Raw genomic sequence first — 25,675 nt, forward strand, 5'->3', positions numbered from 1 at the left:
GCTAGGTCTCTACAAAGAGACTAAGCAGTATGTCCTTTGTTGTGACATCTGTCAACAAATCAAAGTTTCCACGGCCAAGCGCCCGCCGTAGACACCCCTCTTAATTTCAAACAAACCATTACAGTGTGTGTACTTGGACCACTGCGGTCCCCTATCACCTGATAGTGCAACAAATACATATTAGTCGCTGTTGATTCATGCTCCAGATTTGTATGGGTGTGGCTACAACGCTTGGCTGACGCTCGGACTGTTATTAAAGATTTACAAGTCTTTATCGGTACACATGCAGTTGCAGCGTTCCATTTGGACCAGGGCCCTGCTTTTGCCTCAAGGGCATTCAGGGACACCATGGTTTCGTTGGGGGTCCAACTGCAGTACTTGTCTCCATTTCATCCCGAGGGAAATAGTGTCGTGGAGCGATTAAACCGCAATTTAAAGCAATCCTTAACACCCAGAGTCTTAGGTACGGGTCGTAGTTGGCTTAATCACCTGTATGGAGTCCAGAGAGCACTAAATAACCTGCCTAGAAGGTCCCTCGGGGGTCGTATAAGTGCCTATTCGGAACTTGAATGTATGTTCCGGATCTTGATGGTCCTGGCGTGGAGGCAGCAGAAACACCTTTTGACATAAATGAACGTGTCACTGTCTTACAGGAATTGCAACAGTTCCGTGATGATAATTCTTCCAAAAGTGCCGCCTCCACAGGAATTAAGGATGTGCCAATAACATCTACCAATTCCCACAGTTGGGGATCTTGTGCGTGAAAAAGTCGCAGTGAAAAAGGAATTTGGCCCTTCTTATCGAGCACCAGTCCCTGTACTAGGTATACACGATACCAGAACTGTTATTCTACCACTGTTGGGAGGTGCCAAAGAAAATCATTTTGTCTCCATTGACAATGTCAAACTACACAATGTGGCCGATCCCGCACAGCCGACCAAGAGGAACATCCAGTAGTTCCCGAATCCCTCTCACTACTGGCGAAGAAGTTCCACTACAAGTTGTTTACATCAACACTGATACCTCTCCGAGCTTGGGGAGGGTGGAAGATGATCTTGCATTAGTTCCACTAACATCAACTAACTTAGAAACATTTGACCAAGTCATCTCGACTACAAGCCATACGAATGGTGCTGTCTGTAGTGTGCCACCACAGGAAACACCAACTCCACCACTGACAACGGCTACGCCATTTGCACAAACTGCCTCTGGTTATTTTGCCGACTTCAGCGATGATTTCTCAGACTCATTCGCCTCTTCGGCAGCTGATTTGTCAAGTGCACGTAAACAAACAAACTGGCTTAAAGAAACATATTTAATTTTTCCATGGAACTATATATGGCTTTCTCTGACTGTCCTAGCCTTTCTACTTTGGATTGGTTTTGTTATTACCTTTTTCTTATTAATACATGGTAATTTTCTTCCTGAAAGATCAACAGTTGAACAGGTGGAGGAGGTTTTGAAACCACATTTTTCATCACATAAAGTCCGAAGAGATTAATCTTTTGTGAACATTTCCGCAGTGCCAATTCCTGATGGGATTGTTTGGGACAAAGTAATGTTTGATATATATGGTCCCACGGAAATTATTCAAATACCGTATGTGTTCAAATTATCAATGCATGATATAGTAATACCAGGCATTGTATCTGGTGATTGGGATGTGAAAACAGTTGATTCTGTGATGACAGAATTGCAATATTATACTGTCTTTGAAAACAAAGATGTTTACCAATTCAAAGAAAATTATGGTGATTTGATTTGCTATAATTATTATGGGCACCACTTCATACATAGAGCGAGCAGTCCCAAAATGGTATTTAATTACACGCAATGGGAACATTGTCCAACTCCACCGCATAGGAGTTCTAAAACATATTCAGAAAAATGTGCATATTTTTCTGGGCACAATCAAAAGAATGCGGAGTTGTACTACTTTAAGGTACCACCTACTAAGGGTATATATATGTTATTGACTAATACGAAATTTATATATTTGGAATCCTTTGTTTCCCGGTTATCAATAGAAGGCTATGAATATTGGTCCAAATCAATTAATCTGAAGAGTGTCTGGGGAACAAAAAATTGGCAAATTAAGGGAAAAGAAACATTGTTTAGAGCATGTCTTATTCCTGTTCAGATGATCTTCTTAAATGAAACTGTGCAACAAAGGAGTTGTTTAGGCTAAGCAACAATCAGAGAATTAAATATGCCCAGTATACCTGCCCCTGCAAAATTTGACAAATGGCAAAAATACACGAATGCAACTAAAGATGAGCTCAATGAGTGGGTCCAGAATGGTACGTTTAATGCTTCACTGACACGTCCAGGCTGGTGGTTATTGTGGCCAATAGATACCAATGGGTGTCATCAACGTTTCATTAACTCCTAGGGGGGTTTAGGACGAGCAGGCCAGACCCAGGCTATATATCGCCAGAACATGCAAATATCATTACAACATATAGTGTAGGGAAATGATGCCAACAGTGACTAAAATCATCCTCATTAAACGAGGTTAAAGAACACCTCAATCTCCTGTCTAACTCCACCGACTTACAAGATTTCTTGTCAGGCCCCAGAACACCACGTAGGAGGCGTTTCCTATATGCAGTATACAATGAAATATGGAAACTTTCCCAATAAGATGCTGCTCCCCGGTTAAGGCAAATAGATCAGGAAAATCTAAAAAAGGCATTAGCTGTGTGGATAATGGGATTAACACCTTGTCTGACCGGATATATACAATTAACAACATTGTCTCTTCTGCTATAGACATTATACAATCTGATATGTCTTCTTTATACCATGGACAGAGTCAGATCAGGTCCATTATGCAGTTGGGTTGGACGCTTCAAACATTGAAGGCGGGTCGCGTTCCATGACAGCATGTCAGTGCAAGGGAGATATTTTCTTCTTTTAATCTAATGCGACAACAACAACTAATGGCTAAGAAAGAAGTGACTTATGTCATGCTTAACATCAAGAAATTAGAAAAGTTGCCTTTTACCATGGCCGAAATACCATCGGCAGAGTGGTTAATACACAGGGTTATTAATCTGCCTATTTCCACACTACAATTCACCGCCTGTTTGAAACACATTCCGGTAGCAAGATATGAAAAGCTGGGAGATAGTTACATCCATGAGGTGTGGGAGCTTCCCTTCTCGTACAAAAGTTTCAATGGCATGAAAGAGGTCTTTCCTAGCGGTAGTGAATGCGAGACTTCTGTCAGCCATTTGCTGATTTGTAAACAGCTGTCCTTGCATGGGGCGTGTAACGCCTCAGCTGCAAACTTGGCTTGTTATTTGAAGGGAGTTCCAGTCCCCTTGATTAGACCTACGTTCCAGGTGCTTTCAATCGGCAGCTACGTCCTTCTCAATAGTGAAGACTGTTGTGGCATGCGAGCCGGAATAGTTTACGTTGTTTCGGTCTCTAAGGTCGTTACATGCTGCAGGAACGTACTGTTTCCCCCCACTAAATTTAAGGAGGTAGCTGATATCTGACCTTACATTGCTACTTCAAATGTGAATGTTGACAAGTTGAGTAGACTCAAGGCTTTATTGTTTCAAAAGCATGTGGCCCTTACATCTGCACGTGAGACCTACTCACTTCAAGTGGCAAGTTCATCAGCAGAAATACAGTCCCTGTTAAATACGAACTTTCTGAGACACTTTGGTGAACTCGTGGGACGAATATTTAATGCGTCCAGCACGACTGGAATAGGTAATTTTTTCAAAGCTGTTGGTTCTGGTTTTGTTCACACCTTCTCCTCCATATACGGTTTAATACCTACAGCTATCCACTCAATTTTCTGTAGTATTTTGGGGGGATTTCCGATAACTTTGGCTTTATTAGCCGGCATCCTGCTATTGCTGTTGTTTATGCGCAATGGCGGTCCCACCGCAACAAGGACAAATGACGGCGCTCCCATCAGCGCAGCTATGTCGTGAACGTATGATGCAGCATTTTGGAGCAACAATCCTGGAGCATTTGGAGTGTGACTGGTCTTTGTCGTTCAGACCGGTTTTGTATTGTGTGCAGCCCTTGTTCCGGTGCCTCTGGTGCTCTTTCGAACATGCACTGGAAATCTGTCTTTCACAGCAGCGCCCCCCTGCAATAGATGCTAATCTGTTGATGTTCTCGCTGAGGGTTCATTACCAGACATGTGCACTGAGGTTGCGTTTGCTACGTGAAGCTAATTATGAGTTACCCTTCCTGGAGGAAGTTACCGACAACTCATCAATGGGCACTCCACGGGATGCCGCCTTGGTTGATACTGGGGCTATGGAACACACTTGCTCCTCGATCATTTTTGCCACGGACTTTCCGGTTCTGTCATCTGCTGAAGTGGAAGATCTCCTACTTTCCATGACTCTTACTTAATTTGGAACTTTTCTAAATTGACAAGTCTTTCGAATTTGGTTACAAGTCACATGCTTATGTTTTAAATTGCCACGTGGTATGCTTGTGTGTTCTTGGAACTTGTCAAAATTGACCAGGGTTTTATATATATCTTAAGTTGAGAAATTTTAGCTTTGGCTTAAACCACTTTCAACCGACAAGGGGAGGGTGTTGTGTAGACATTTTAGTTATAGCTCCATGCAGGTTAGTTTAATACACTAGGCCGCTGTGCACCTTGACCTAGATATATTTTATTCAGCTTCGCATTGTTATTTTTACAATAACCAGTTTTACGGTCTTGTTGTAATTTCTTCTATCTAACTGTTTTGCTTAGCCCAGCACTGTGTTCTCAAACAACGCATTCTTGATCACTCTGTGCTTCAGTCAAGGCTACAGTTTGGTACATTGCCGGTGAACGTGGTAGAAGTTTAGTCTCCAACATTCGTAGAAAATACACATTCTTACGTAGGGACATTTTCTTAGAACATTAGCTGTGTTACTAAAAAAAAACACATCCTAGTCCCATTACACGTTAAGAGGGAGATTCCAGCCAAGGAACCACAACAGTACGCTGAATGCTTCGCTGCAGATGCTAACGCAGACTACAGGCCTTTGCTCAGGTATGAGGGTTGATGTCCTCCCTGGGGAACCTGAAAGGCAGAATTAGAGCTTAACATGCCGTGCTCAAAATATGATTTAAATAGAAAATAGTCCATCGACTTAGGTGGCAATGTGATAGCATTATTCTTATGCTTCACTCGCATTGTCACCATTTTAATATTGTTGTGTTGTGTCTATCTGGTTTTTGCAGCTCACACTTTGCTATAAAAAATGCAGTTGTTTTATTAAACCAGTCTTTAAAACTTCTACTGCTTTCATTGTCATTTATATATGAGACCGAATTGTGAATGAGAGAACCGGATGCGACCTGAGTGACCACGACTACCCTGAGAAGTTATGATATGTCATGCGCTCGGCTGCCCAATCATCTCTACCTCTCGGGAGAGATGAGGCACTGCTAGTTAGCCAATGCAAAACCCGGATTTGGAGCGACCGGTGTCACCCACTGTGGGTCAGACTCCGTCTCTCACACTGTGGACGATCTTGCTGCTCAAAATCCAGTAGTCTCATTAGAATAATGAGCCTACGCGACATAATGAGCTATCCCCTGGAGGTGAAATAGGATAACAGGGAAGTAACATTTCCTTGTACAGTTTTGTTCTCACTGATTGTCTTGAAAAACTAATTAGGCTGCTAAAACTATACATTTTGTTCCAAGAGAAAGCCCTAAGATCTTTGTTTATTTCTCTTGCCTTTGTTCCAAGAGAGAGCCTAATATTTGTTTATTTGTATTTATATCTCTTCTCAGTACAAAAAGGCCAAGGACACATACCTGCACGCATGTAAGACCTCTCCAACATGCCTCACCTGGCTGGGAACAGGGATCGCCTGTTACAGGGTAAGAGCATCTTGAACCAGGAATGGTGGATTCAAACAGGATTGTTGATGGGTGTTGGAATGGCATAGATGTGAGAACAAAGTCAAAAGTGGAGGATATGGAGGTTGCATTCAATCATCGACTTTGTTAATTCCTTTGACCTGTCTTGCACCTGTTAGTTTGAAAAAGAGAGAGTACAAATTTTGGTGGAAAGGTACAGTTCCAAAGGCCCCTTTAATTTTCCAGTCTGTATTTTCTTTAAATTGACATTTATTTTGTATTCTCTTTTTCAATTTATATTTAATTGCACTGGTATTCTATGTTTTTTACTCTGCAGTCCCTGTAGTAGAGGAAAGAGACGAGGGTGCCCCAATTTTGTTATCATTGTCTATCACAAAGTGGAAAAAGTGCTGCACGACAGACGTCAACTAAGGTTTAACCATGATGGCGTCCATCGTGTGATTCAGCTCACACGAGAAGCCATCCCATACCTGTAGGAAGCTGGCCTGGTCTGTGGTGGCTACCTAAGGTACTTACACCTTATACCGGATCCAGGTATCCCCTATTAGTGTTGTGAAGGTAGTGTCTAGAAGTCAGGCTCTCTAGAGGTAGCTGTGGATGAACAGCCATGGCTTATTCAGGAGACATGCAAAGCTCATGCATTACCACTGTAGTCACAGAGCACTCATACACATGAAAGAAACACTCAGGGGGTTATTCCAACTTTGGAGGAAGTGGTAATCCGTCCCAAAAGTGACGGTAAAGTGACGGATATACCACCAGCTGTATTACGAGTCCATTATATCCTATGGAACTCGTAATACGGCTGGTGGTAAATCCGTCACATTTGGGACGGATTACCACCTCCTCCAAAGTTGGAATAACCCCCTCAGTGTTACTAAAATAAAGGTACTTTATTTTAGTGGCACAATACCAAAAAGTACTAGAGAGGCCACCCTCTAATAGGAGGTAAGTAGCACACTAAAAATATACACTAGGTACCAGAAATAGGCATAGAAAGTGATAAAAAACAGTGCAAATGCAGTTAGACAATAGTGACCCTAGGGGAGCCCAAACCATATACTAAAAAAAATGTTGTGCGAACAGAGGACACCCACTTAGGTATGTGGAATGTGCAGAGGGAAGCTTGTGGGTACTAGGAAACCCCAAAGGTAAGTACCACAGTGCCCCCCAGTGACCAGGAGAAAAGGAGTAAGTTACTGTATTTTCCCTAAACCACCCAAAAGTAAAGAAAAGAAGAAAATGCAACACACAGCAGTGGATTCTTGAAGAGGAAGACCTGGTGAAGAAGGGAACCACATCCAGAAATCACAGTAGAGTCCAGGAGGAGAAGGAGCTCTACCCACCCATCTGTAGATGCAGGAGTTGGTCAACTGTGATGTGAAGAAAGTCAGCACTGCAGCCCTGGAGTCGTTGAAGGGTTCCTGAGGGATGCAGACGATGTCCCACACTGGAAGAAGAATTGCAGTCAGGTGTTGGTGCTGGAATTCCACCAACAAGCCTTGGCAAGGTCAAATGTCGCAGTTGGCGGGAAGTGGAGCTGCTGGGGACCAGCAAGGACTCGACCAAAGAGGGGGAGTCAGAGGGGACCCTCATCGACACAGAGAGCTGACAGGATCAGAGGCAGCACCCACAGGAGTCCCCCAGGATGGGGACACAGGAGTTGCAGAAGAGCCCACGCAGCACGACTGGAGAAGGGTCCCACGCCGCAGGAGAACCACGCAGAGGGATGTGAATCACAGGAAGGAGTGCTGAGGGCTGGAGCTATACTTAGCCTGAAGATCCCTGGGAGGAGATGTAAACAAGCCTTGGCAGCTGCAGAAGACGCAATTCTCAGGGGTATTGTCCTGCGTGGGAAGGCAAGGGCTTACCTCCATAAAAATTAGACAGCTGGCCGAGAGGACCAAGAGGACTACTCTGGACCACCACCCGTGATGCAGGATCCACGCAGCTCAGGATCAAAGGAGATCCACACTTCAGGTCATCATTGCAGTAGGTGCCTGAGGATGCAGGGGATTAACTCCTTCACTCCAAGGGAAATTCCTTCTTCCTTCTCATGCAGGCTGAAGACTTGCCACCCTCAGAGGATGCACAGCCGGGGAAATGTTGCAGAAGCCGAAAGGAGACGTGGAAACAATGTTGCAAGAAGAGTCTTCTTTGTGGATGCAGATTGTCGGTTCCTGTAGGGTCCAGTTGTGGTTCCAGTGGCTAGAAGTTGAAGTAAGGTTGCAGAGGAGTCCTGCTGAAGCAAACCGAATCTGAGGACCCACCCAAGAGAGAGACCTTAAATAACCCTGAAACGGGGGGTTTGTCACCCAGCCAGGTGACCACCTATCAGGAAGAGGCTCTGGCGTCACCTGCCTGACCTGGCCACTTAGACGCTCCCAGCGGTTCATGCCAACCTTGGATTTAAGATAGCAGAATGCAGGGACCCTCTTGAGAAGCTCTGGGCTCCACCTCTGAGGTGGTGATGAACACTGGAGTAGTCACTCCCCTTTCAATTGTCCAGTTTCGTGCCAGAACAGGGACTGGAGGTCCCGGAACCAGTGTAGACTGGTTTATGCATGGAGGGCACCAAATGTGCCCTTCCAAAGCATACCAGTGGCTTGGGGAGGCTACCCCACCCAAGCCATGTAACGCCTATTTCCAGACGGTGAGGGTGTAACCCCCCTCTCCCAAATGAAATCCTTTGTTCTACCTTCCCAGGCTTGAGATGTTCAAGCTGCAGGAGGGCAGAAACCTGTCTCAGGGGTGGGAGCAGCTTGGGCTGCCTGGAAAACCCTAGACGGCTGGGAGGAAAAATGCTGGGGGTCCTCTAAGGAGCCCCCAGAGTGCATGGAATCATACTTCTGATTCCGACATGTTTGTACCAAACATGCCTAGGTTCGGAGTTACCATTATGTAGCTGGACATAGATAGGGACCCATGTCCAGTACACGCGTATAATGGCGTCCCCGCACTCACGAAATCCATGAAAATGGAACTGGAGTTCGTGGGGGTACCTCTGCTAGTGCAGGGGTGCCCTCACGCAGGTACTTGCACCCTGTCCTCTGGGCTAGGCGGGCCTGCAATAGGGGTGGCATACTGCGACCTGCTGCAGTGACCTGTAGTGAAAAAGGGTGCATGCATCCTTCCATGCAGGCTGCAATGGCAGGCCTGCAGAACACTTTGCATGGGCTCCCCATGGGTGGCATAATACATGCTGCAGCCCATAGGGATCCCCTGGTACCCCAATGCCCTGGGTACCATATACTAGGGACTTACATGGGGGCATCAGTATGCCAAATCTGGGGTGAAAATGGTGCAAGCTACCAAGTTAGAAGGGAGAGCATAATCAGGTCCTGGTTAGCAGGATCCCAGTGAACATAGTCAAACACACTGACAACAGGCAGAAAATTAGGGTAACCATGCCAAGAAAGAGGGTACTTTCCTACAATACAAAGCTTTGTAAAAATCCTTCTTAATGATGGGAGATAAAAAATAACCATACAAAATATTGAAATAATTCAGTGGTCAATAACAGTAATGTAGAAGATGAAGGCATCTGCGTCCTCAAGGCGTAGTCTAAAAATGTAATTGGTAGTAATTTAAGAATGTGAAGTATTCGGCCAGACATCGTTGATATAGAAAGTAAATTTAGCTGCCAAAAGTTACACTTTTTGTTTATGTAATGGTTATCGACTGAACAAGCCGACTATTTAGGGGTTGGGAAGTCCGTTACAAAAAACTGCTGTTGGAAGCTGCCTATGTATAAACTATATCAAAAGTCCAGGGGTTCCCCAGAGGCTTAACAGAGGCTAAAGTCGATAACACTAATGCTCTCTTTTGTGGTAGTGTGGTCGAGCAGTTAGGCTTATCAGAGGGTAGTGCAAAGCATTTGTTGTACACACACAGACAATAGAAGGAGCACACACTCAATGACTTAACTGCAGACCAATGGTTTTTATATAGCAAAAATATATTTTCTTAATTTATTTTTAGAACCACAAGATTGAAGATGCAGGTAAGTACTTCAATAGATTTGTATTTCACACATGTATCAACAGTACTTTGTTTGAAATCGATAAGTCATACAGTTTTTGAATTATTGGCAATAATCTGTTTTAAAAACGGACACTGCAATTTTCTGAAACAGTTCCTGGGGTGAAGAAAAGTTAGTTTGAATTTCAGGTTAGTATTCACGGCTTGGAGGGCAGACCAGGGGGGATTGAAGGAGCACTGGGGGGGCCACAAGTAGGCACCAAACACGCACCTTCAGCAGCACAACGGCGCCCATTGCAGGGTGCAAACAGGACGCCTTGTTCCCAATGCTGGTCTATGAGGGGACCCCGGGGGTCACTCAGAGGCTGTAGACGAGGTCCAGGGGGTCATCTCGGGCAGACTACAGGCTGGACAGGAAGGAGGGCCACCTGAACGTTGCTGCACCGGAGATTGGGTTCTCCAAGGCCTGGGGGCTGCGGGTGCAGTGTGTCTTTAGACTTCGGAAATCTTCGCCGGAGCTTCGCGCCATGGGGGTCCTCGGGATTCCATCTGCAGATGTCGTCGTGGAGGGGTGGAGAGGTCAACGCAGGGTGGGCACTTGCTCAGAACTGCCTGGGGATCCTCTCTAGCTGGTTGGGCCACCTGGACACGGGCTGAGGGCGTCGGGTGCAGAGTGGACAGGAGTCACACATTCGGAGTGAGGCTGGAGTCCTTGGTTGTTGTTTTTTCTTGGACAAGTCCACTGTCCTCTGGATTTCTTGGTCCTTTTGGGTGCAGGGCAGTCCCCTGAAGCTTGGCAGAGGTCCCTGGTCTTGTTGGACGTGTCGCTGTTCTTTTGCATGTTCTTTGAAGCAGGAGACAGGCCGGTAGGGCTGGGGCCAAATCATTTGTCATCTTTCTTCTTCTCTGCTTGGGGTTCAGCTAAGCAGTCCCTCTTCTTCTTGCCAGGTCACCAGGAATCTGGTGAGCTGGAATCAGGGAAGCCCTTAAATACAAGATTTAGGGGCGTTACAGGGGTCAGAGGGCAGTAGCCAATGGCTACTGTCCCTGAGAGTGGCTACACCCTTCTTGTGTCCACTCCTTTTGGGGAGGGGAACACAGACCTAACCCCATTGGTCCCTGTCCTCCAAACCAAGATGGAGGATTCTGCAGGGGGGGTCACTTCAGCTTGGACACCTTAGGGGTGGTCCCAGCTGAAAAGTTCACTCCTCCTTGTTTTTCTTAAGTTTCCCGACGAAATTGCTGCCAAAAGTGAGGCTTTTTATAGAGGGTGAGCATATCCACTAACTGGAGTGCCCTGGGGCACTGTAACACAAGGCCTGAGCCTTTGAGGCTAACCACCAATTGTTACAGTTCCTGCAGAGGGGAGGTGTCAACCACCTCCACCCAGAGCAGGCTTTGCTTCTGGCCTCAGAGAGCACAAAGGCCCTCACCCCATGGGGTCAGAAACTTGTCTGCTAGTGGCAGGCTGGCATAGACTAGAGGATGGGGTAAAATACAGGTGGCATCTCTAAGATACCCTCTGTGTGATTTTTTGAATAATTTCGGAATTGGCATCAGTGTGTGTTTATTGTGCCTAGAGTTTTGATACCAAACTTCCCAGGATTCACAGAAGCCATTATGGAACTGTGGAGTTCGTAATGACAAACTCCTAAACCATATACGTAATATGGCCACACTGCACTTACAATGTCTAAGAATGGACTTAGACACTGTAGGGGCATATTGCTCCTGCAGCTATGCCATCACCTGTGGTATAGTGCACCCTGCCTTAGGGCTGGAAGTCCTGCTAGAGTGGTGACTTACCTATGCCACAGGCAGTATTTTGTGGGCTTGGCACCCTGAGGGGGATGCCATGTCAACTTTGTCTTTTTTTCCCCTCCAACACACACAATCTGCAATGGCAGTGTGCATATGTTTGGTGAGGGGTCTGTTAGGGTGACACAACACATGCTGTAGCCCTTAGGGACCTTCCCTGGCCACAGGGCCCTTGTTACCACTGGTATTTTTTTACCAGGGACTTATCTTTGTGCCATGCCAAAGGTGTGCCAATTTTAGAAACAACTGTACCCTTTTAGGGAAAGAACACTGGTGCTGGGGCCTGGTTAGCAGGATCCCAGCACACTCTCAGTCAAGTCAGCATCAAAATCAGGCAAACCGTGTGTGTGGGGGGCGGGTGGGGCGGGTAACTGAACAAGGGCCAGTTTCCTACAACTGCTTTTGTTGAAATTTGAGATACATTCTTGGGTGAGTACAAATTAGCATCTAACGCCCCATGGCACATGACATTGATAAAAATTAGTTAACATATTTGGTTGCTAAAGAGAATCATTGAATAGGGCATTCTACAAGAATAGAGTTAAAGGCTTAGGAACTGATTTAGAGTTCTGCGGATGGGTTACTCCATCATAAACTTGATAGATATCCCATCCACTGTATTACAAGTGACATTGCATATTATCATGTCCGTCAGGGTTGTGATGATATAACTTGTCCGCAGAACTCTAAATCAGGCTTTTTGTATTCAGTTACACAGTCAATACATTTCCGAAGGGGTTGACAATACATTTAAAAGAGAAAGCAGGCCAAACTGAATTATAACAAGGAGGTGGTTGAGCATCATAGATTGAGTTGATAAGGGATCTTGGCTTCGTAGTATTAAAGCATTATGAAGAGACAATGATGGAGGATTGTGAAATCCAGTTTCTTCAGTCCAAATTTGGTGAGCCAAAAATACCCAATAGTTGCTGTTGTGTGGAATGTTTGCCACCTTTACTCTAGGTTTGTGGGTTTTTGCCTGGCTCCTACAAACAATATGTCATTTTTCTTTCTTTCTTTAAAGCTGGGAGATATGGCAGAGGCAGAAGCTGCGCTGGCTGAGGCCAACACTCTGAATAACAGTGATGCAGTTGTTTGGGGCTACCTTGCCTTGGTGTGCTTGAAGGTGAGTTTCTGAGTCTAGATTGTTTATTTCCCTGGTCAGACTCCTTCGTTTAACACTTCTAAATTCTTAGTAGATAAAATTAGGTCATCTACCTTTTATCTTGGTTTAACACTTCTAATTTCTTAGTAGGCAAAATTTGGTTATCTACCTTTTACTGTGATTTCCCAATATTGGTATCTTTCCTAGAGTGATGTGGTCTGTTTTATAATATTCGCTGACATCAGGACTAGGGATAATATAATGATATTTGATTCCCTGGACAAAGTCACTTTTTGACTATTCCGGTGAACTTTTTGTTCTTCTCCTCAGACAAAGACTGCTTTTGCTTGCTGCTGATAACGGTGTAGACAGTCATCTATTCTTAACCCACCTAAAACCAACCACTGTCCAGATTCCCAGTTTAATGCCAGAGCATGTTCCATAAAGCAAGTGAATCAGCAAAAGACCCATTGCTGGAGAATGCTACAGCCAGTCAGTCAAAATGCAATGTATTGAGAAAGCGGTCCATTAAACTTATACATACCCAACAATACATCAAAATAATAAGCTAATTCTTCAAACATTTTCAAACCATCCACATTGTACTATGCTCACTATCATTATGGGCTAAGTAATCCTCTCCTGGGAACACAGAAGGTGTAGAAGACCCATATTATAAAACATATTTCCAAACAGTGCTTTTTACAAAAATGATTTCAAAATATTTTGGTGAAGATGCCATAATATTTATTAGCAGTTCTGGAGGGGAACTAACAATTTACTTCAATACTTATTGATCTGGATCTTTCTGCAGCACTTAAGAATATTTCTCCATGAATGTGACAAATACAAAAAAATCAGCATGCACATCAGGTAGATATATGTGCCACGGGAGAAGCAGTGTGTATTTGATATGGTGTATCCCACTGAGAAAGTACCCATACTAAACCTATGCTCTTGGAAGAATTTAAATTTTATGCTAAAACTTAATGCCCATTATTCTGTTTTGCCAGTTAATGGTTCATGACGATGCCTTCTTGTCAGTACAATTATACTAAATATGGTAACCTGCAGGGAGTGCTGATTCAGTATGCCAGAGTAGTGTTCAAATGATACCTGCTCAAGGGTTATCCTTGATGCTCCAAAAGCTCAGTGCTGCTTTGTGTGAGAAGTGATGTCTACCTGTATCGGGAGTTTGTTCAGGATGCAAGGCTGTTATTTAAGGTCCTAGGACTGCTGTCTGGTACTTATTACAAACACTCATGCTTCAGGAATTAAAGATATCAATTAGGTTACAGTTACTTCCATGATGTGTCCACGTTTCCCCAATATGAAAAGTACACATAACCATGGCATTTTCTACATTTCCCCAGCTTCAAATTACCACAGCTGTCTCAGAAATGAAATTGGTCATCCACCCGGAACTCTTGTGTGCGGTCAGGGTACAACAACAACTCGCTTTTTGGGTCCAGCCTGTGGAGTTGCTCCTCTTCTTTAGAGGGATGCGGTGGACAAAGAAGGTAGGCAGGGTTATGTTCTGACCCAGGTGAAATGGGTTCACCACCTTTTTTAAGAAAAGAGACACAAGTTCTGAGTATCACCTTGCCTGGAAACATGGTGATACACAGTGGCTTGGATGAAAGAGCCTGCATCTCACTCACCCACCTGGCAGACGATATTGCCACTAAAACAGCTGTTTTGATGGTTAGCAGCCGGAGGAGAAAGTTGTGCAGTGGCTCAAAGGGAGCACACATGAGAAAAGTGAGGACCAAATTCAAGTCCCACTGAGGCATGACAAAGGACATAGGAGGATACATATTTACAAGCCCTTTAAGAAATCTATGTACAATTGGGGATTTGAACAATGAAGGTTGATCAGGCAGGTGAAGGAATGCCGATAAGGCAGAAAGATAGACTTTGAGATTGCCCAAGGCGGAACCCTGTCGGGCAAGATAAACAGAAGGATCTCAGATGGAAAAGCAGAAAGAGGATCAATAGATCTTTCTGTATAATAATATACAAAGTGTATCCAATGGTAGGCATATACTGTATTAGTGGAGGGAGGCCTGGCTGCCAGATAACTTTGCAGAATTCGGGAAGAAGATCGAAAGCTGTCAACTGTCGCCCCTCAATTTCCATGCATGTAGGCACAGAGTTGACAGGTTTGGGTGGAGAACATTCCAGTGCTGCTGTGACAGAAGATCTTCTCGAAGAGGCAGCCTGATCATAGGATCTATGATCATTTTCAGAAGCTCGGGTTATCAGACTGTCCATGCCCAGTCCGAGAGCCTCTTGGGCCAGGTCATTCTTGATCTTAAGAACTCTGGGCAGAAGTAGTATAGGCTGAACAGCATACAGGAGGCCTTAACTCCACTTGTGACGAAAAGCGTTGCCGAACAATTGCTGCCTTGGAAACTCCAATGTGCAATACTGCTGACATTGCACATTCTTTGTGGAGGCAAACAGATCTAACCAAGGCTTTCCCCACTGCTGAGAGAGTCCTTGTGTCACCCCTGGATGGAGACACCACTCATGATCCCCTATGCATCGACGGCTAAGTTCGTCCACACTGGCGTTCAGAGAAGCTACTAGGTGTTGAACCACCAGGGTTATGCCTTACTGTTCCAGCCATGTCCAGAGATGCAGGCCCTCTTGACAAAGGGTCCACCACCCCACACCACCCTGCTTGTTGCAGTACCACATTGTATTGGTGTTGTCCGTGAACACCAGCACCATCTACTCTTTTACAACAGGGAGAAATGCTTTCACTGCCAGTAGGATCGCCCGGAGCTCCACCAAGTTGATATGGAGTCCAGATTCTGCCAGAGACCAAAGGCCTCTGATCCCCGCCTCTCCCAGATGGCTGCCCCATCCCAGAAGTGATGTATCTGTCACTACTGTGAAACCTGGTTCGGGAAGGGAAGGAGTTTGCCTCTGACCCAATCCCAGTTCACTAACCCCCAGTGCAAATCTTTTGCAGTTCCCTTTGAAATCTTAACTGTGTTGGGGAGATTCTCCTGATGCTGTGCCCATTGGAACTTCAGGTTGCACTGCAGAGTCCTAATGTGCCATCTGGCATACTTGACTAACAGGATGCAGGAGGCCATGAGGCTCAACAGCCTCAGAGTCTGTCTCACCAAAATCCGGGATCGAGGCAGAAACATTGGTATCATAACCTGAACATCCTGGACTCGTTGGACTCGTTGCTCGGGAGGATAATCCCAAAACTGCACTGTGTCCAGAACAGTTCTGATGAAAGGGAACTTCTGAGAGGGAGTCAGGTCTTACTTCAGCACGTTTATAGTGAATCCCAACAGATGCAGGAGGTTTGCCGTAGTCTGAAGGTGGGTGATGACAGCCTGAAGTGAAGGATCCTTCAACAGCCAGTCATCAACGTAGGGGAAGAGTGATACCCCTAACCTGTGCAGATGAGCCATCACTTTGGTGAACTCTCAAAGGCCTCTGGTGAGGCCAAGGGGAGCACAGTAAACTGAAAATGCTTGTGGCCTACCTTGAACTGCAAGTAGCACCTGTGGGCAGGCAGGATGGGGATGTGAAAATACGCATCCTGTAAGTCCATTGCTACCATCCATTCTCCTTGGTCTAGAGCAGACAAGACCTGAGCCAGAGAGAGCATCTTGAATTTCTCCTTTTTGAGGAAGAGATTGACGTCCTGCAAATCTAGAATAGGGCGAAGATCCTTGTTCTTTTGGAAATCAGAAAGTAGTGGGAATAACAACCACTCCCTACTTCTGACATCAGGACCTTTTCTATGGCTTCCTTGGCCAAGAGAGCCATAACTTCCTCTTGGAACAAGACTAAGGGCCTGATTCTAACTTTGGAGGACTGTGTTAAACCGTCCCAAAAGTGGCGGATATACCACCTACCGTATTACGAGTCCATTATATCCTATGGAACTCGTAATACGGTAGGTGGTATATCCGCCACTTTTGGGACGGTTTAACACCGTCCTCCAAAGTTAGAATCAGGCCCTAAGTGATCCTCCATCAACCATTCTTTTAGTGGAGGCATAGAGGAAGGAAGACTGGGGAAGGGGAGGAAGTAGCCTTTCTGTATGATCTGCAAGATCCATTTGTAAGATGTTATGGACTGCCAGTGAGGGAGATGAAATGTAATCCTCCCTCCAACTGGACACATGTGGTCTTGCAGAATCAAATTAGGAGGACTTGAGTGCTGTGTAGAAGGGGGGGCTGGGTGGTGGACGACTTCTGGCCAGACCCTCTGGGTCTGAAGGTACCACGAGCTTGTCCCCACACAGGATGCTGACATGACAGGCAGTGGCTGGTCTGTGGGGGACGTGGTACCCCCACCCCTTCTGAAGCCTCGAAAGGTGCGAAAAACAGATTGTTGGCGAGGAATCTCCGAGAGGCCCATGGACGTGACTGTAGCCCGAGAATCCTTGAAATGCTCCAGCACCAAGTCTGCCTTCTCACCAAAAAAGGAGGGACCCATCAAAGGGCATGTCCATAAGGTTTGCCTGGACATCCCCCGAAAAGCCAGATGTACGAAGCCAGGCATGGTGACGAAGGGCCACCGGCGATGAAATCGCTCTATCCAGCAAGTCAATCATGTCCAAACCACACCTAATTGTAAACTTGGCTGCATCTCTCCCATCTTTGACTGCTTGTGATAGAGTGTCCCGCATGCCCTCCGGCACACGAGGCAGCACCTGCGCTACCATATCCCATAAATTATGGGGAAAATGGCCCAATAGACATGAGGTGTTTAAGGACCTCAATGGCAGGCTGGAGGAAGAAAACATCTTCTTCCCAAGTTGGTCCAGCCTCTTGGATTCACTATCCACGGAGAAGAAGGGAAGGCGCCATCGGAGATGGAGGCTTGGCCCACCAAGCTCTCCATGGTGGGATGTTGGGTGAGGAAGCTATGATCATTTGGAGCTGGATGAGGGTGGCGGAGCCCCTGTGCTTGGTCTGGTCCACATCCCCACAGGACATAAGTGAGGGCTTCGTTAAAGGGTAACATTGGTTCTAATGTGGTAACCCCCGGCTTAAGCACCTCCGTCAGGAGGTTAGCCCTAACTGTCACCGTAGGCAAATCTAGGTCCAAGATCTCAGCTACTCTATGCACCAGTATAACATAAAATGCTCCCTCCTCCATAGCCACGGTGGGAGGTGAGAACATGCCAGTATCTGAAGAGGTGTCCAGTCCCCTGGCCTCTCCTAACTGCTCATACTGGTCCATTTGCTCCAATCCATACTCAAGAGGGTCCTGAGACCCCTCCCATTCCTCACCCATCTCTAGTTCATCATAATAAGACTCAGGCAATGATCTGGCCCCTGATGGAGCTGTTGGTGCAGGCATTGGCATCATACAACACTGTTCCGGCTCCGTATTATCAGGTATGAGGATGGGGCTTACACCACTGGTGGGCACCGGTGGCGTGGAGAGTTTCGACATTGTGAACAACACCAGAGGAGGCCGACTGTGTGGATTTCCGATCCAAGAGACTCCATCGGCCCTGAGGCCGAAGCCGTCTGTGTGGATCCTGATGGGGCCTCTGCAGACCCTGCGGGCCCGAAGGCGCACCAGTGGGGGCAGCCCACTCAAATATGAGACCCATGGCCTTGTAAAGCTCCTTGAGTAGAGCGGGGCTCGCTCTGGCTTCCGGAGATGGGGGAAAGCTCAAAGTCTTCCTTGGCGTCGGCTCCGCTAGACGGTGCTCACAACGTTGGAATTCCCGACTCGCCTTGTCACCCGACGGGCGAAGTGAAGGCAAAGTCCGCTTGGACTTCTTCTTCTTGTGCCTCTTCCCTGAGTGCCCGAAGGATCTCGAGTGAGATGAAGAGGACTTGGGACTCCTGGCGTGGTCCCGCAACCTTCTCCTTGACCGGGACCTCAGAGGAGTCATGCAGACCGACGTTGACTGCTGGGCCACCATGAACATCAGGGACCGCTCCCTCAGAGCTTTCAGAGCCATGGCCCGTCAGTCGGATCATGACTTTGAGTCGAGGTCTCGGTCCAGACACCAGAAACATACCTTATGGGGTTCCGTCACCGACATGGCACAGTGGCAGGCACCACACGGCTTGAACCCCATCTTCCTAGATGACCTCCTACACAGACTAGCAAAACGATCTTCGACAAAAAGGTAAAAAAAGGCCTGTCAAAAAAGACAGAGGCTAGCTCGATTCCGGATCTGTGCTAACCATATGAACAATTCAACAATGGTAATTGTTGCTAATGGTTACGTACTCTTATCTGTCTCTAATACTACACTAAAGAGACCATAGCAGAGGGTACCCTCTGCCAGATCAGTTAGGATTGTCTACACCCCAAACCTTGGTGTTAGATGTCTCAAAGCCAGTACAGGTTATCCTGCTTGGCAGGATGGAGGTTGGGAGTAAGCAGGGCTCCATCTCAGTCACTGCTCGAAGAGGTTGTGCGATAATCCCTGCATAGAAGTGCTCCTCTTGCTAAATCATAGCACAGAAACTATTTATATAATAAAGTAGTGTTCCTATCACACTGTGAAAGAGGCGCAGAGCAGCTCATTCGTTTCATCTAGATAAAATGAAGTGTCTCCTAATGAGCACACCAATAAAACAAAGAAATGACATTGTGTTCTATAATGTGTGACCCTGGAACTAGCTGTACAGATTAGAATGTCTATCAGAAATGCACATATAGCACATTCACCTACTAAAGTGTGGAAAAGGAGATGTTGACTTAAGGAATGGAATCTAAACTGGTAACTACATGCAGGCTGTGAACACACTCCCCTTGGTCATAAGGAGACTTGAAAAGCTAGTGACCCTAATACCATTTATATAATATAGCATTGTAGAATATAAAACTGTAATACTTTAAGCACAAGTGAAAGCCATATAATAAATACCACTGCACTACTTAAAAGATCAATAAAAACAATTTAAAAGCAAAAATGCCAAAATAAAGGTCTAAGAGGCATCCTTACTACAGGACCGTAGATCCGGGAGGTCCACCAAATTCAGAAAATCATTTCAGTCTTGTAGGGATCCCCCATTTGCTGACGACAGATCCATGGTAGCCTGGAGAGCAACTTCCAAAGAACAAACTTAGCCAGACGAGGAGCCAGGCAACACAGATCTTGGAGCGAAAGCATACATCCAGTCTGGTGCGGGCAACTCATAAGCATCCTTCAGCTCAGGTATTGACATAGGACAACACCGGATGTGCATCCTCAGAGAATACATTAACAGATCCATGTCCATAGTCCGGGTCAATTGCGTAGCAAGGCATATGTCTACTGTGCACTCAAAATAGCATCAGAGACAGTTGAACACAGGCTGTACACTCCAAAAGCGCACAGGCTGGAAAAACAAAGAGCAGTTGTCATTCAATTCCAGTAGCAAAGACAGTCCAAAATACTGCCCCATACGTTTACAGTACAGAAGGACGTGTGGCATTTGCATCACCATTTGGCCGTTTTGTGGCACATCCATTGCAGAGCAAGAACAATAGGACCAAAACAGCAGGAATAGTACCAACTGAATGCCTTCAAAAACACTTCAAAATAAAGAATGTAGGAATGATGGAATCTCTCCAATTACAGTCTGAATTGCTGAGACTAATCCCCAGACCCAGTCGACTTAAAGTGTACTACACCAGCGGTGTTTGAAGCATTAAAATGCGGTGCCCAAGTTCACAGAAATGCAGCAGCAAAGTAGTGTGCAGCAGTGATTTGTGCTTCTGAAGATGACCGACCAATTTGGAAATCAAACGTTTCTTTGACAGATGTTAATGCGACTTCATTATCGAACAATAGGACTTTCAGTCGGCTTAACACATGAAAGTTATTTTTGGAAGTAGGGACTGTTGGCTACAAGGTTATTTCCCCTACTGCATCCCTTGGAGAGTATAAAACATTCATACAACAGGCCTTGGAAACTATTACATTATAGGGGACACCTGGCTTCATTCCACAACAACCTTTGTCATTCAGGATCAAGTACCTTCCATTTGAAAATAATGGGAAAAAACTGGCTTAATCAAGGGTACACGAACACCCTTCAAATAACACGCCAAGTTGCATATGGATGCATTACAAGTGCTATTTGATTCCTTCTCCTTACAAAGCAGTGAATGGCCCAAAGAAACTCCACATTTATTCCCACTTAGAAAAACCTCCCGGCCTCACTCACATATTTGTAATTAAAAGGAAGAAACCATATCTCATGAAGTAAACTCCCACCCATCTGGTCATATCTGCCTACCTGAAAGTGTTTCAGACAAGACGTGAAATGAAACATAGAAATTCATAAAGTAATTAAACCATGAATTAACCACACATCTCAAGGTGTCTCATCTACAGTGAAAAGGCAATTTCTCTAAATGCTCTTTGGTAAGAATTGTATATGTTGTGTCTTTCTTTGCCATGACTTTTTGGAAACATGACAATTTGTCAGACAAAAACAGTTCTGTTGCATTCAAATATTTCCATGGCTTACATGGCTTTGATTTTAAAACCTGCAACATTGAACTCATCTGCAAAATCAATCTTTATTGACAGACATGCAATTTTATATAATTTCAAATGCAGTTGACATAATATTATTCAGTGAATAAATGTGAGTCGATAATGTAGTCATGTCTTTATCAACAACAACTAATGCCTTTTCTAAAAATTATGTGTCAGTTTGACGCAATCTTTCAGCTGCTACTTGTTGGGAAACTTTCCAAACCTCATTATAAATGGCATAAAGAAAGCGTTTTGAATGTGGACATCTGGAACCCAATAGAAAATCCTGTAAATCCATGTTGTCAGAAAGGAGAGATAAATGTTGCTTAACAACGGACAACGTAGATTGCTCTACCATTGCTGACATAACTTATCCATATGACATATCTGGGGGCTGGTTTGCTAGCTTTGAAACCCTCATAAGAGTTTAGAAAAACATGCATTTCAGTCTTTAGTTTCATTGGGCCACACCAACCATCCATCTGAACCGTAAAGTGAAGTGTTGAATGCACCATTCTGCATCTTTTCGTTAAGCTGTTCTTCTGTGAGATTAACGTATTGTTGCCATATCTAAATCAGGCCCTTAGCAATTGAATGACCAACCCCCCACTATGTATAGTCCAGGATTGGACGCTTCTGCATTACTAGATGTGCTTGGCTGTGCCGGGCCTGCTGGGTGAAGATCTGTTGGGGGAAAAGTCAGTTCTTTGAACTGAATTTGGGGCACTTGAGGGTGGGAAAGGAGTGCGCAGGCTGGTGCATAGGCCCTGTGAACAAACCCCACCCCACCAAATCTTCTCTCTCCATTTGATTTGCCCTTCTGTGGGATTGACTCTCACTTTACTTGTTCTTCCTATTCTATTCGTATAAAGATTCGGGAGGGGTGGATGTGTCTTTTCATTTTTCCTGATTATTACATTTTGCCGTAGTTGAGACACTAATTGGGTGTCCAGGGGCTTGCGGGTAGGTGACAGAACTCTCTTGCCTCACACACAAGAAGTTATCTAGTTGACTTGTGTTCCTATACTCGTTGGGGGGCAGCAACGGGATTGGAGGAGGGGTGGCGGGGTGCGAAGTTGGGAGATTTGGGGGCTTTAGTTAGTTCCAGTTCACTTATGGGAGGAGACACACATGGATACACCTCACCTACTGCAATGGTAGACAGGGCTGTTGGCGCCATACACCTGCTACAGTATGACACAGGGTAAGATGCCAGACTACCCAAGTTATACAGTTATGTCCTGGAATGTCAATGGACTGGGCAATAAGGTGAAACAAAGCTTGGTCACACAGTATATAAGACGTCAGCAACCTGATGTGGTCCTGCTCCAGGAGACCCAGCTTAGGCGGACTTAATGTATTTTCCTGAGCTGAGGGGCTAACATGGTACTAGCGCATGCGAGGTACACCTCTGGTGAAGGGGAGTAGTGATACGTGTGAAAAAATGCCCCCCTTTTTGGTGTCCAGGGCATGGATAGACCAGAATAGACAATACATGGGAGTCCAGGGACAATGGGGTAGGGTATGATTCACACTGTTAAGTGTCTACGCTCCACCTAACTTCAGTAACCAGTACTTGATCAGGGGACGGCAATATTTTTGGAGGCTGATTCTGCTGTCAATGCTGTGGGCGGGGATTTCAATGACGTTATGCTCCCAGTCCTGGACCCCTCGAGCTTAGCTGTTGCCCCAGAGGGGATCACGGCTTTAGGGAGATTTGCACACTCGCTGGGTCTCTGCGATCTGTGGAGACGGAAGCATCATAGGAGCAGGGACTACTCCTATTTCTCTTGGGTCCATGAGGCATTTTCTCAGCTAGAATATCTTTTTGTGCTGGTGGGTAAGGACCACTCCCACCTCTAGATTGCGATGGAGGGCAGAGGCCGTACTCTGGGAGCGGGGTGGCTGCTGAACATGTGGGACCGGAGGGACCCAAAGGTTGCGACCAAACTCAGCATTGACTCAGAGTTTTAATTACAAGAAAACGAGGGGACAGTCGCGTCAGCGGTGTTCCTCTGGGGGGGGCCCATAAAATAGTACTGAAAGACAGTATGTCCAAAAAAACATAAGGAGGAGATCGAAAGCCTAGAACATTGGATTTTTGGAAACCATCTCCAGCTCCTATTGAGCCACCTCTCTGTTAAATATCGAGGTGAAAGTGCTGGCCACCATTCTTGCCTTGAGACTCCTGACAGTAATCATCCCGCTCATACACAGAGATCAGTCCAGCTTTATGCCAGGTAGGTCCACAAGACTTTACCTTTTATGCCTCCATAACTGGATGTCGGAGGCAGCTCTGAGAGAAGATCCCAATATCTTCCTAACATTGGACTCAGAAAAGGCGTTTAAATGCCATACACTGGCCCTTTCTTCACCAATCCTCTGTAAATTTGGTTTCGGTCTCTGCTTTCGACAATCTACCTCCTTGCTGTACCAGGCCCCTTCAGAGGTAGTCTGAGCGAAAGGGGTTCTCTCTTCTGCTGTTCTGGTGGAACGTAGCACCCAGCAGGGATGCCACCTGCTCCCTTGTTGTTCTCTTTCCCAATCAAGCCACTCAGCGCAGTGATTTCCTCCCACCAGAGTATTCAGGGGTTCAGGGTCTCTGTGGTGGCCAGAGAGGAGGAAAATATCTTTCTTTATGCTGACGACATTCTGCTGTACGTCACTGAACCCGAGACAACCATCCCTGCAATCCTTCATACCTTGAAGGCATATGGGTCTCATTTGGGCTACCACATCTGTGCTTTGCCATCCATGTACCCCTCTGGACCCTACCGGCCGTCCTCGAGGGCTCCAGATGCTGAAGAAGGCTTTCAGTATGTGGACCTGTATGTGACACCACACCAGGAGCAGTGTTTCACCAGAAACAGTGGGAGGGTGATTAAGACATTCCAGGAGGACGTGGACAAGGTGGCATGTGCTACCCCTCACGTTGCTGGGGAGAGCAGTCATCTTTAAAATGATAACACTCTCAAAGCTACTACATGCAATGCAAAAAACATACTGCTTGCTCCTTGTAAGGAAATGCCTCCTTGGCATAGTTGCCCCTGACTTTTTGCCTTTGCTGATGCTATGTTTTGATTGAAAGTGTGCTGGGACCCTGCTAACCAGGCCCCAGCACCAGTGTTCTCTCCCTAAACTGTACCTTTGCTTCCACAATTGGCACAGCTCTGGCACTCAGATAAGTCCCTTGTAACTGGTACCCCTGGTCCAAGGGCCCTGATGCCAGGGAATGTCTCTAAGGGATGCAGCATGTCTTATGCCACCCTGGGGACCCCTCACTCAGCACATGCACACTGCCTCACAGCTTCTGTGAGTTGGTGGGGAGAAAATGACTAAGTCGGCCTGGCACTCCCCTCAGAATGCCGTCCTAACCTCAAACTGATTGTGGCATAGGTACAGCCCTCAGGCAGGGTACACTATACCCCAGGTGAGGGCATATGTGCATGAGCACTATGCCCCTACAGTGTCTAAGCAAAACCTTAGACATTGTAAGTGCAGGGTAGCCATAAGAGTATATGGTCTGGGAGTTTGTCAAACACGACTGGCTACACTGAAATCTGGGAAGTTTGGTGTCAAACTTCTCAGCACAATAAATGCACACTGATGCCAGTGTAGAATTTATTGTAAAATACATCCAGAGGGCATCTTAGAGATGCCCCCTGAATACCAATCAGACTTCTAGTGTGGGGCTGACCAGTTTCTGCCAGCCTACCACAACCAGACGAGTTGCTGGCCACGTGGGGAGAGTGCCTTTGTCACTCTGTGGCCTGGAACGAAGCCTGCACTGGGTGGAGGTGCTTCACACCTCCCCCTGCAGGAACTGTAACACCTGGTGGTGAGCCTCAAAGGCTCACCCCCTTTGTTACAGCGCACCAGGGCATCCCAGCTAGTGGAGATGCCCGCCCCTCCCGCTACTGCCCCCATTTTGGCGGCAAGGCTGAAGGAGATAATTAGGAAAACAAGGAGGAGTCACCCACCAGTCAGGACAGCCCCTAAGGTGCCCTGAGCTAAGGTGACCTCTGCCTTTAGAAATCCTCCATTTTAGTTTTGGAGGATTCCCCCAATATGATTAGGGATGTGCCCCCCTCCCCTCAGGGAGGAGGCACAAAGAGGATGCAACCACCCTCCAGGACAGTAGCCATTGGCTACTGCCCTCCCAGACCTAAACACACCCCTAAATTTAGTATTTAGGGGCACCCCAGAACCCAGGAAATCAGATTCCTGCATCCTGAACTAAAGAAGAAGGACTGCTAACCTAAAAGCCTGCAGAGATGACGGAAAACAACAACTGCTTTGTCCCCAGCCCTACCGGCCTGTCTCCTGACTAGAAAACCTGCAACCAGCGACGCATCCAACAGGGACCAGCGACCTTTGAAACATCAGAGGACTGCACTGACCCTCAGGACCAAGAAACTCCAGTGAGCAGCGG

At 46.2% G+C, this 25,675-nt stretch overlaps 1 protein-coding gene across 3 annotated transcripts in view; it reads left to right on the forward strand.

Moving 5' to 3' along the window:
• The window catches only part of CFAP70 (cilia and flagella associated protein 70), a 947,035-nt gene that overhangs the window by 813,636 nt on the left and 107,724 nt on the right, over window positions 1-25,675 (forward strand). For all 3 annotated transcript variants that reach the window (XM_069210675.1, XM_069210677.1, XM_069210678.1), the window contains 2 exons: window positions 5,771-5,860; window positions 12,684-12,785. In XM_069210675.1, the coding sequence (XP_069066776.1) occupies window positions 5,771-5,860; window positions 12,684-12,785 (192 nt within the window). The remainder of the gene's footprint in view (window positions 1-5,770; window positions 5,861-12,683; window positions 12,786-25,675) is intronic.

Source organism: Pleurodeles waltl, chromosome 10 (assembly GCF_031143425.1).
Source record: "Pleurodeles waltl isolate 20211129_DDA chromosome 10, aPleWal1.hap1.20221129, whole genome shotgun sequence".
Lineage (NCBI taxonomy): Eukaryota > Metazoa > Chordata > Amphibia > Caudata > Salamandridae > Pleurodeles > Pleurodeles waltl.